Source organism: Mesoplodon densirostris, chromosome 9, assembly GCF_025265405.1.
Source record: "Mesoplodon densirostris isolate mMesDen1 chromosome 9, mMesDen1 primary haplotype, whole genome shotgun sequence".
Classification (NCBI taxonomy): Eukaryota; Metazoa; Chordata; class Mammalia; order Artiodactyla; family Ziphiidae; genus Mesoplodon; species Mesoplodon densirostris.
Window position 1 is genome coordinate 69,844,091 of NC_082669.1, and position 12,644 is coordinate 69,856,734.

At 36.5% G+C, this 12,644-nt stretch overlaps 2 protein-coding genes across 9 annotated transcripts in view; both read left to right on the forward strand.

Annotated features, from left to right (window-relative positions):
- Nucleotides 1-12,644, forward strand: part of BBS9 (Bardet-Biedl syndrome 9) — a 483,985-nt gene that overhangs the window by 186,452 nt on the left and 284,889 nt on the right. For all 8 annotated transcript variants that reach the window (XM_060108887.1, XM_060108894.1, XM_060108892.1 and 5 more), the window contains 2 exons: nt 2,868-2,941; nt 6,098-6,151. In XM_060108887.1, coding sequence (XP_059964870.1) covers nt 2,868-2,941; nt 6,098-6,151 — 128 coding nt within the window. The remainder of the gene's footprint in view (nt 1-2,867; nt 2,942-6,097; nt 6,152-12,644) is intronic.
- Nucleotides 9,926-10,748, forward strand: LOC132496324 (nucleolar protein 56-like). The gene has a single exon (XM_060108666.1). It carries the CDS (start codon nt 10,223-10,225, stop codon nt 10,724-10,726), a length of 504 nt encoding a protein of 167 aa, XP_059964649.1. The 5' UTR covers nt 9,926-10,222; the 3' UTR covers nt 10,727-10,748.

Below are 12,644 nucleotides of genomic sequence, written 5' to 3' on the forward strand. Positions count from 1 at the left end.
AAGTGCTAATTAAGCTAGGGATGAACCTACAGACTTGAGTGCAAAGTTTATTATTTATATAACCTCAAAGTTAATATTTGAAGTTCTCTGCCCCTTCTTTGCCACCATCATTTGGTTTTATTCCTACAAAAGAAACTGAGACTCTTAAAAAAGAGAAACTTTTAACATATTTCATTTCTAGATATGGAAAAAATTTAGTATTCTCTACACTTATAAAATTGTGGTATATTTGTTCATTAAAATACCTGTAATTATATAAAAGCACCAAGTCATTTCATTACAGAAGATTATGAGAAGTTAAAACTCTGAACTTTTTGCTGACCTCATTATTCATTTAAATGCCACCTATTTTAGTACAGTGACTTTAACTTGCAAAAAAGAAGTTCACAGTCTTGTGGGTTATGTTCAGCACTTAAAAGCTTTTTTTATTTCTTCAAAGCAAGAATTGCAGCAAAATGTAAAGCCAATTTAAAGAGTATATTTTGTTGTACACATGGTATATATTATCTACTGTAATAAAAGTATTTTTGAAGCTGATTTTATGTGTGTAAGTTATATGAGGGATGTATGTTGTAAACATGAAATTATAGTAATAATTTCTGTATGGCTTATGGATTTTGAAGCTTTTCATACTCAACTCATTAGTGAGAATCCTGCCTTGCATTTCTGTTACTAGTAGTCAACAACATCTATCAGTAGGCACTTTCAAAAACAGAGTTTCCTTATGATTGATTTAGACAGTTGATATGTTCTTTACTTGGGATGGATATGAAGGAAAGGGTACAATACTGAGATAGACTCCCACACAGCATAGTTGTGTCTTCAGGAAGGGAAAGAGAGCAGTAAGACATGGGTGTATAAATGAAAGTCTTCACCCATTTGAAATATGTCTAGGATAACTAAGTTGCTTCTACCGTTGAGTAGTAGAAACATTTGTACTTGGTAACCTTGTTGGAAGATGTGCTATTCAGGTTTATGTCCGGCTGCATATAACAGAATGCCTAAATAGGGTGGCTTAAATAAGGCACAGGTTTATTTCTTTCTCATGGAAAAGAAGTCCAGTAATGGGCAGTCCAGGGTTGATTTGGCAGTTCCGAAGTCATCAAGGACTCTGATTCCTTCTCACCAAGGGTCTTCTGTTGGTCTAGGATGGCTTCTGGAACTCCTGCCCTCACATCTGCAGCTGAGTCAGCCCACTTAACGATCTTTCCTGGAAGCCACACCCTGAACAGCTTCCACTTACATCTCACTGGCCACTCCAAGCTGCAAAAGAGCCTGGGAAATTTAGCATTTTGGTTGAGCACTTTGTTACTTAGGATAAAATTGGACTCTTTTTTAGTAAAGAAGAACTGAAGAATCTTTACTGGGTGGGCAACAAGCAGCCTTTTGTACTCTCACTAAGTTGTGGAAATTCTTATTCCAAACAGTGTAATATTGGTGGGAATGCCTGGTGGCAATTGTAGGTGGTTCTTCTCTTTGTGAGACAGCTGATTCATGTGACATCATCCAGGTGCTTTCTATATTTTCAATCAGCCATCCTCAGTGTGGGGGGATGTTTCCTCTCAGGGTCACAGGGTGATTTTAGCAGTTCCAGACATTATGTGCAAGTATGATTTCCAGGAAAGAAGAGAGATATTTCTCCCAAGTGTCCCCATTTATTAGGGAGGACTAGCTTTCCCAGAAGCATGTACCAGCATGCCAACTCCCACCTTTCCTCACCTCACATCTACCAGGATTAGGCTCCATGCTCACGACTAAAACAACAAAAGTTCAGGGGAATGAAATCATCATGATGGGATTTGACCAATTCAATAACTTTGAGATGAGGTGAATGCCTCAACAGAATTAGTGTTCTGCCACAAAGAAGGAGGAGGGAAGAATGGATGTTGGGGGACAGCCAATAATCTGTCATATATATATGTATATATACACACATATGTATGTGCATATGTATTATTTATGTTTCTTGTTTATTTAGGATCTCTATAACTTGTTCATAATATCTCATTATGCACTATAAACATTTTTTAAATTGTGAAATTTTCAGTTGTAAAGAGAAAATGAATATGGTCAAAATAATTCAAACAGTACTGAAAGCATAAACCCCAGGTCTTAGTTCCACTAGATTATTTAAAGGTAACCTTTATTAAGAGATTTTGTGTGTTCTTTGAGAAAATTTTCCTGTTTATATAATTGTTTTTACACAAATACATGTGTATTAGAGACATTGTACTACATCTTGCTTTTTTAAAATCAATAGCATATCTTGGAGTTCTTTTCATGTCAGTGTATAAAGATAGACAGCACTCTTATTTAGAGTTTTGGTTTTGGACCATTGCACAGTATTGATATACCATAATTTAGTTAACTATTTCTCTATTAATAGAAATATAATTTAGATTTAGGCTGTTTTGTTTTTAATAATTACTAGCAACAGAGAAACTCCTTGGGCATGTCTATGAGTATTGGGTAAATGTTTGGGAGTAGAATTGTTAAGTCACAGGGTATGTGAATTTTACATTTTTTTGGTGAATTTTACATTTTGATAATTATAGCCAGTTTACCTTCAAAAGAGTTGTACTCTTTTCGGCTTCTACCAGTAGCTAAGGATAGGGAATTGAAATTCCTGACACTGGTCAGTCATTGGGTCAATCTGAACTAATATCTTTGGAAAAAGAGACAGTTTTTCTTTCTAGTAATGTGGAGGGGAAAGAATTAGCATAAAGCTTCTCATTCTGTAATGCCTCAGTTTTTTTTTTCAACTCGTGAGTATATTTTTGATGTATGGTATAGATAAACCTTAAAACAACTATATACAGCAAGTTTTACTTTATGAGTAAATACTTTTTTTTCTCTTAAAATTACAGGTGTTTGGCCTATGACCGAGAGAGATGACCTGAAAGTCTCTGCCGTGGTTTCTCCTAACTTTGATTCAGTATCTGTAGGTGTATTTGCAGACTTTCAAAGGGTTTGTGATAGTGGCGGACTCTGATAAATTGGGATCAAAATGTATTGGTTTAAATTCTGGGCCTCCAAATAGAAACTTTAGGGAAGATAAGTTTTAGGCTTTGTTACTTCTAGAAAAAAACATTTCTAAGTTCTTTGTGTAATAAGAAGTTCCTTAGGCAGGATTTCTGTCTTAAAAAAGGGGGAGGGAAGGGAAATGGTCAAATAGGTTCTCACCATTACTCTGAATCTACCTACTTTTTTTAAAAAAACGTTTTCAGTACTGAGTATTGAGGTAATCCTAATCCAGATGAATAATACTGACCCCACTAGATTTTTGTTGAAGGTTCAATGAGATAATGTTTATGAAAGGCATAGCGCAGGGTTTGGTAATTTATAGTCTTTAATACATTATGGTGGTTGCGGTGGGGAAGTAGTTTAAGAATAGAGTTGGGCCAGGAATTATTTTTTCTCTCATTTCTATCTGTGTGACCCAGGGCAAGGTATTCAATTTTCTTAGTCTCAATGTTCTCATCTGTAAAATGGGAATAGTAATAGAATCTAGTTTGTTGAATTATGATAATTAACTAACAAATCATTATAATAATAAAATTACATTTTAATTCTTTTAAAACAATCATCACGATCACCACCACCACCACCACCACCTCCACCACCACCTTCATTCTACTTGTCTCCTTCAGTGCCATATCCTTAGTGCCAGTCACATAATGGGTGTTCAGTATATATTCACTCTATAAATGAATTAATAAAGCTGAGAAACAAGAAAGGGGACTGTCCTTGGTTACGTTACCCCATCTCTTTGTTTAGTCTTCTGTAAGCACTTGTTAGATTATGGTTGGTTTTCTCTCACTGCCTGCAGTTTGGGAAAAATATATTAAGTTTATCTATATCTGTACCAAAGTTGATCAATTTAGGAAAGTGATTGAATTCACTGTTTTTTTTTTTTTTTTTCTTTTTGTGGTACGCGGGCCTCTCACTGTTGTGGCCTCTCCCATTGCGGAGCACAGGCTCCGGACGTGCAGGCTCAGCCGCCATGGCTCACGGGCCCAGCTGCTCCGCGGCATGTGGGATCTTCCCAGACCGGGCATGAACCTGCGTCCCCTGCACCGGCAGGCGGGCTCTCAACCACTGTGCCACCAGGGAAGCCCCGAATTCACTGTTTTTTACTCTGTATGGAATTTATGTCATATAATTTTGCTTAAGAAATGACTTTGATATTTAGGTATCACAGCATAATATAGTAAGTAGTTCCATAAGCTTTTCAAAGATTAATCTTAGTATAAACAGCCAACCCAAGTTGTGATAAAAATCACATTAACATTGCCATAGTATAGTAAGTGGGTATACGTAAAAAAAGTAGGACTATATATGAAAGAAACATTCACCCAGCTGAGTCACATAGTAGAGGTACTGTTTAAACATTGGATATTCAGCACACACCATTTCTCACTCTACCTGAAGGGTGTAGTCTGAGTGGAACATTTTTGCTTAGTTAGCTGACAAATGTACACACATTTTCTTGCCTTGGAAATGATTCTTTTTTTCCTTTGGGCAACTTATATAATTTTTTCTAGGTTCTCTTAAACATAGGCTATTTGGATTGAAATTCCCTTTCTGTTCTTTAGCAACTTTTGATCTTTCTGAGGAAAGGCCTTATGTAATAGCACTGTATTGTAATATATATTTCCCTATCAGTAACCTGGAGTGCTTTTTCCTCTTAACTGGATGTCTCTTTTCAGCTTCATTTCCCCTTACTATTTTTTTCCTTCTTAAGAGATTCTTGAGAATATCATATTCATCCCATTGGAAAACATCAGTCCAACGATTTAGGTGGCTGTGATGCTATGCTGTCTTTGTAGAGCTACTTCTCTCTGGCTGTAATTTCATGTTTCCAAAGGACTTTTGTCTCTGAAATATCTAGGTGTTTAGATATGGATTGAAAAGAGCAGGAAACAGGAGATGTTGGTTTCTCTTCCAGAACTGCCGACAGTTAAATGTAAAATATTTCCTGGATTTTAGGTAATACTAGAGCAAAAAGCCTGGCTTAATATTTTATTTTCAGTCATTGTTATGAAAGCACATATCCAAAAAATAATATAATTAGTGTTAGAATGGGGGCTTTTATAGAAGAGATAAACATCGCTATCCTCTCTTCTTGACTGAGAAGTTGGATCAAAGTTCATATATAGTTTCCTATGAATCTAGAATCATAGATTCCTATGAAATAGAATATGAATCTCCCTACTCTTAATTATGCTGATGGCCATTACATCATAGTGATCCCTACTGCTTAGAAGTGATTTAATTTTTCTTAGTAAAATAATTCCAAATAGGTTAACAAAGTACAATGGATTTATTCATTGTTGGACAGAGACTTCATGATCTTAATTGTTCCCTCAGGAATTCATGTGGGTATTATTAGAAAATATGTTACGCTTTGATTTTATTCTATTATAGAGTGACCATATTTTCCTCTCAACCTACCACTCTAAAAAACAAGTTATAAATTCTAAGGAAATGTTTGCTCTATTATATTATATTCTGAATTCTTTAAGACATAGGACCAGGTAATCAAGGCTGATGCTCAAAGAGTAAAATAGTTTATGATATGCGCTAGTAAAAAAAAATACACTCCTACTTTTGTTTTATTTTCTAGGTGTAAGGCCACTCAATCTTTATATCATTAGTTACATGTCTTAGATATCAATACATATTATTAATCAGAATAAAACATACCTTTGGCAAGCTAAAAATACAAGGACCTAAAAGAATGGCGTACTGTTTATATAGAAAATATACAGAAGTCTTCTTTTCTATAATATAAAGAATGAGTAAATAGAATTAGTTTCAGTTTTTAAGGAAATTTGGCAATAGAGTAGTTTGATAGTAAAATATGTGAACTTTTCTTCCCTTTTTGGAGTCGTGGGTTTTTTAATATTAACTTGTGACTTTCCCAATGAAGCCATCCAAAAAGCCACACTGACTCTTTTAGTCAGCCATCAGAGTGATAAATCCTTTATAGTTTTTTTTTGGTGGTGAGAAGTATGTATCACACCTACTGTGTTTACTCATTGATGTGCAGTATTGAAACTATTCTTCCCTTCTCTTCTCAATTCTGTGTTTACAGCAATCTACTGATGTTGAAGTGGGAGCTGACCTTGTGCCTTCAGTCACAGTGAAGGTATTGTACATAGTTCTAGACTGTAATGTGCAAACAATATCACACATTTCATCACATCTGTCACTTGTCACCCTATAAGTAGCTTATGGAAATGTAAAACAAACACTTGGTGGGCCGAAGAACTAATAGACATTTACCAGAGAGAACATCAAAATGGCCAACAGACACATGAAAAGATGCTCAACATCACTGATCGTCAGGGACATGCGCATCAAAACCACATGAGATATCACCTCACACCTTAGAATGGCTATCATCAAGAAGACAAGAGACAACAGGTGCTGGTGAGGATGTGGTGAAAAGGGAACCCTTAAATATTGTTGGTGGGAATGTAAGTTGATCCAACCACTTTGGAGATCAATTGGAGGTTCCTCAAAAAATTTTTTAAAAATCTACTGTATGACCCAGCAACTCCACTTCTGGCTATAAACCAAAGGAAATGAAAATAGTATTTCCCACGAGAGATATACACTCTCATGTTTATTGCAGTATTATTCACAAAATAGCCAAGATATGGAAACAACTCAAATGCCTATCAATGGATGAAATGGATAAAAAAAGATATGGTACATATTCACTATGGAATATTATTCAACTATGAGAAGGGAGGATATCCTTCCATTTGCAACAACATGGATGGATCTTGAGCACATTATGCTAAGTAGGATAAGTCAGACAGAGAAAGACAAGTCCTGTATGATATCACTTATATGTGAGAATGTAAAAAAGTTAAGCCTGTAAAAAACAGAGGGTAAAATTGTGCTTACCAGGGGATTGGGGGCGGTTAAGAGTGATGATGTTTAAGGGCACAAACCTATAATGAGTAGTAAATAAGCCACAGAGATCTAACGCACAGTATAATGAATATAGATAATATTGTACTATAATTATGTAATGTGATAAATATCACTGCCTTGGCAATCATATTGCAATATATAAATGTATCAAAGTAACATGCTGTACATGTTAAATGTACACAATGTTACACATTAAATTTATTCAATTAAACAAAAGAGTTCTTGGTTAAAAAGTTAAGAAAAAGAAAAACCCAAACACTTGACATTTGTAAGTTTTCCTCAGCCTTGAGTAGTAAATAGATCGCCTTTATTGTTTACTACAAATATAAAACTAGTAATTGCATTTATAACAATATGTATATAATAAAAAATTGTTATGACTTATTCCTACCATTAATTAAATGTGTAGTGTGATTAAGGTTCTTTTTTCTAGAAACAAAACTAGTATTTAAATATACTAAGGGAATTGTGTCATCACATTCATAGTAGACCAAGCAGTTGATTGCAGTATCATATATATATTGGGGAATCATATGAATGTTAATAATATCTTTCTTCTATGTATGATTATGTGTGTGTTTGAAAAGAATTTCCAGCCATCTATCTGCCATAGTATTAGCTTTAAGTGGATGTATTTATAGCAAGAAAATATTAAATGAAGAAGCCACAAAATAGAGTAGTGACAAATTGATAGTCCCCAAAAAATAGAATATGAAGGATGTGGTTTTGGTTAAGATTTTTAGTCCTGCCATTGTAGAATTTTAGAACTAGGACTCAAATGTAGAACCCTCTTAAGGCATTTAGATTAAAGTGTGGTAATAAGTCAGCACATTATTAAGCTGAAAATATTTATCACTGCCCAGACTTTGGAGCCAGGGAAAGTTGTGGATCTTGGCGATTTGCTAAGTCAAAACTTGGACAGGGCTTTATATTTTCTTAGATTATGGGTTGCTGTCCTTGGAGGAGCTTGACAGGGCACCAGGCTTTACCAATTGTGTTCGCTTATACTAGACCCAGCGGGTGGCCCAAGTGTGGGGATCTTTGGTGGAAGTTGAAGGGAGCCCAATCTTATAACAGTTTCCTAAGCTAATTTTTTTGGATTCTTGCCACTGGTAGCAAGGGTGGTCTTTTCCCAGTCTCCCTTCCCCCTGTCCAATCAAAGGCTCTATCCCATTAATACTTCTGAGTCTGGAAAAGCATTAGTGGCAAGAAATCAAACATTTAAGAAAAAAACCCAACAACCCTGTAGCGTTCCAGGAATGATCTATAGACTTTTGTGTAGGGAAATCTCTTTTATATCTATCTACTGATATTGTTCTGACACATAACATAATAATTCAGGAGCACACTGCAAATTGCAAAAAGAAATCTTGTACCTAAACCAGATAACTTTGCTCACACTAATTTTTTCCCTCACTACTAGTTATTGCTATAAATAAATACACATTTCCCTCCCATGCCATTCTTAAGCTTTCATGTGTAATAGCCACCTTAAAATGGTGGCATGACACTATTGGAAAACTCCCTTCATTAGGAGAATAACATTTAACTATGTTTGAGAATGGCTAAGTCACAGCTCTCTTCCTTATTGCCATTATAAAAGAATGGGAAAGAATGCGACACACAAAAGTTGCACAAAATCAGCTGGACTTAAGCAGCAGACACCATGACTTCCTGATTCTGCCTGACAGTTCCTATACAAATTTCTGTTATAAATCTCTCCTTATAGCCTTTTATAACAAAAGCAGCCAAGATATATAACCATGGAAGTTTCCATCATAATAAATCCTGTTAATTGAGAAAATTTTTCCATCCGTTCCAAGTGAATGAAGATGTGGCTACCTTGAGTGTGTGTGCGTGATGCGTGACCATCTATTGCAGGCAACTAAGGCAGAGTGGTTGTTAATACCTGGCCTTTGGAGTCATGTTTATATATCTAGGATAAAAATTTAGTATTATGTTTCCTGAGGATCATATTTTATTTTGTTAGAAATGGAAAATAGCATGGAAAATTCTGATATTAATTTTCATTTTTCCCCCTTAATCTATAATTATTTTTCTCTTAAAATATGAGGTTTATGGTCTAGCCAAGTCTTTAACTCTTTTTTTTGGCTCAAACACAACTCTTCTTTGTTACTGTAGTTATTTTTGTCACACATCTTCTTGATTCACTTTTGAAAGTGCCTAGTCCATTGTTGGGATTCAATAGATCTGTGTATGAGAGTTATCACCATTGATCTTGCATCTAAACTAAATGCAAGCACTTGTAACAATGTAAAATTGTACGATTGTTGTCTAAGTACATGTTGTTATGCCAGGCAGAGTCAGAATGTCTGCTGTCTTAAAAATGGCTTATTACTACCGTAAGGATTTTTCATTTTCATTTTTAAAACTAACCTCTCACGAGATGTTCCTGGTCATAGTTTTCAGCTCTCTTGCACATATTGGCTGGGTGGTCTTAGATGTGTTATTGAGCTTCTGTGAACCTCTATTTTTAAACTGTAAAATGAGGGTACTTCTTCATTTGCAGAGTTATTTTGGGACTTAACCACAGTTGATTAAGAGTGTGGGCTCTGGATTCTGACAGACAGAAGTTAAATTGTGCTTCTTGCACTTATAATCAGAGTAGCCTTAGTCAAATTATCTAGCTTCTCTGAGCCACATTTTTCTCTTATGTAAAATGGTATATTGTGATAGTACCTGTTTCACAATGTTGTAATGATTAAATGAGATAATACACATAAATAATTTATTAGCATGGTTTCATGAATATAGAAAGCTGCTAATGGTTATTATCATTAATTTTATTTAAAAATATATGTACAGACCAGCATATTATTGTTAACAGTAAAATATTGAAATTGTGTTCTGTTTATTTAGTGGAATAACTATCAGAAGGAATGTTGTCTACAGCACATGCATACTTTCTTCTTCCCATAATTACCATCATTGTTTTATTAAAAAGGTATTAAGTCCTGGTGTCTGAGTGATTCCCTGGGCCCAGCACAGGGACCAACTTTCCAGAGCCCTGAAGACAAGGGGTAACACCCCAAAATATGGACTCATTTTTCACTCTACCTTCATTGGCCGAGCAGCTGCCAAGAACAAAGGCCGCATCTCCCGATACCTGGCAAACAAATGCAGTATTGCCTCATGAATTGATTGCTTCTCTGAGGTACCCACCAGTGTATTTTGGGAGAAGCTTCTAGAACAAGTTGAGGAGTGGCTGTCCTTCTATGAGACTGGAGAGATTCCATGAAAGAATCTGGATGTCATGAAGGAGGCAATGGTTCAGGCAGAGGAAGCGGCTGCTGAGATTACTAGGAAGCTGGAGAAACAGGAGAAGAAACGCTTGAAGGAAAAGAAAAGGCTGGCTGCGATTGCCCTAGCGTCTTCAGAAAACAGCAGTAGTACCCCGGAGGAATGTGAGGAGACAAGTGAGAGACCCAAAAAGAAGAAAAAGCAAAAGCCCCAGGAGGCTCCTCAGGCTAATGGAATGGAAGACCCATCTGTCTCCTCCAAACCCCCCAAAAAGAAATCTTTTTCCAAGGAGGAGCTGGTTAGTGATCTTGAAGAGACAGCTGGCAGTGGAAGTCTTACCAAGAGGAAGAAATCTTTTCCCAAAGAGGAACCAGATAGTGGCCCTGAAGAGTCAGGAAACAAGAGGGTCCCCAAGAAAAAGAGGAAATTCTCTTCCAAGGAGGAGCCTGTCAGCAGTGGACCTGAAGAGGCTGCTGCCAGCAAGAGCAACAGCTCCAAGAAAAAGAAAAAACTCTGAAAGCTATCCCAGGAAAATTAGAATGGACATTTCCCTAGTAGGGCATAACTTACAGAGATATTTCCCAATCCATCCCCTATAGCCCAATAAAAATAAAAACAAATTCACGAGTCAAAAAAAAGGTATTATGATTTTTATAATGGTCAGATATCATTACAGAATCTTTGTGGTATACAGATTTCCCCCCCATGTATTCCCAGGGCTTATAAAGTAAAAATTGAGGGTTCATTGTTCATTTGCTGTGTTTAGCATATTTATTTGCATCAATAGTTGTCCTTTAAATTTTTTACATTGCAAGTCAAAAATTTTATGCTTATTTTTAAGTTGTACAGAATATCCACATCATTTAAAATTAATACAAGAGGGCTTCCCTGGTGGCGCAGTGGTTGAGAGTCCGCCTGCCGATGCAGGGGACGCGGGTTCGTGCCCCAGTCTGGGAAGATCCCACATGCCACGGAGCGGCTGGGCCCGTGAGCCATGGCCGCTGAGCCTGCACGTCCAGAGCCTTTGCTCTGCAACGGGAGAGGCCACAACAGAGAGAGGCCCAAGTACTGCAAAAAAAAAAAATAAAATAAAAATAAAATAAAATTAATATAAGACATTTACTGAATCTAATTATATGTGTTAATGTTTGTGGGCCAGATGTATATTCTTGTATATTATTTATCTATAGTATATATGTATATATATAATTAAGGAATAGTTGATACATGCCTTTTACCTAAGAGAAAATTCAAAATGACTTTTCTTAAAAATTAAGTATGCCCGGGGCCTCCCTGGTGGCGCAAGTGGTTAAGAGTCCGCCTGCCGATGCAGGGGATACGGGTTCGTGCCCCGGTCTGGGAGGATCCCATATGCCGCGGAGCGGCTGGGCCCGTGAGCCATGGCCGCTGGGCCTGCGCATCCGGAGCCTGTGCTCCGCAACGGGAGAGGCCACAACAGTGAGAGGCCCACATACCGCAAAAAGAAAAAAAAAAAAAAAAAAAAAAAAAAAAAAAAAAAAAAAAAAATTAAGTATGCCCTTGCATTATGTCAATTAATAATGAAATGTATCTGTCTCATATACTAGAGTCTAGTAACTAGACTAAATTGCTCTGTAGCAAAGGTGCCATGTATAATAGAAGAGTGCTTCTCAACTCTGGTTGTAGATAGCTATCACCTGGGGAACTATTAAAGAAATACCAATACCCAGGTCTACTCCCAGAGATTGTGATTTAGTTGGTCTAGCAACTCTACCTGGCCAATGACTGTGATAAATCTGGCTTACCATGTGGATAAACTCATCCAAAGAGACTGTTCAAAGAGGCTGGGGCTTTTAGGAGACAAAATCCAAAGAGAGAATGTTCCCACTGGAAGCCAGATCTTTAAGCTTTTTCTCTGATGCCCCAGCACTGTGGCCCAGTAAAGATCCTTGGGCTTGATGGATTCTATTGACGTTCCTCCTCAGGGGGAGTGAGAGAAGTCCTGGCCTTCTCTACCCATACCCACCCTATTTCTCAGTCAAACTATTACCCCAGAATTCATAACTATTAACTCTGACTGGAATGGGAATTATCATTCCAAGCATCATCAACCAAGAGCACCAGTTTGGAAATGCAGCTATCTTAGAAATGCAGCAGTCATTATTGCCATTCTTAGATATTTTCTAGAATTAGTTATGTCAGGTATTTTTGTATTAAGCCGTGGAAGAAAATGTAGTGCTTTGATATGTATTTAAACTATTTATAGTAAACACCTACCTAGAAAGGAAATCTTTAGAGTGTAACTTGTGTAAAAGGTAATATACTGATACTAGATAAAATAAATAATTCATGATGCCACATTTATACATGTAAAGAAGAATGAACACATATAATATTTCATGATGTAATTATTCACCAGACATGAGGGCAGATTTTTTTGGTCTGCTTTTGATAGA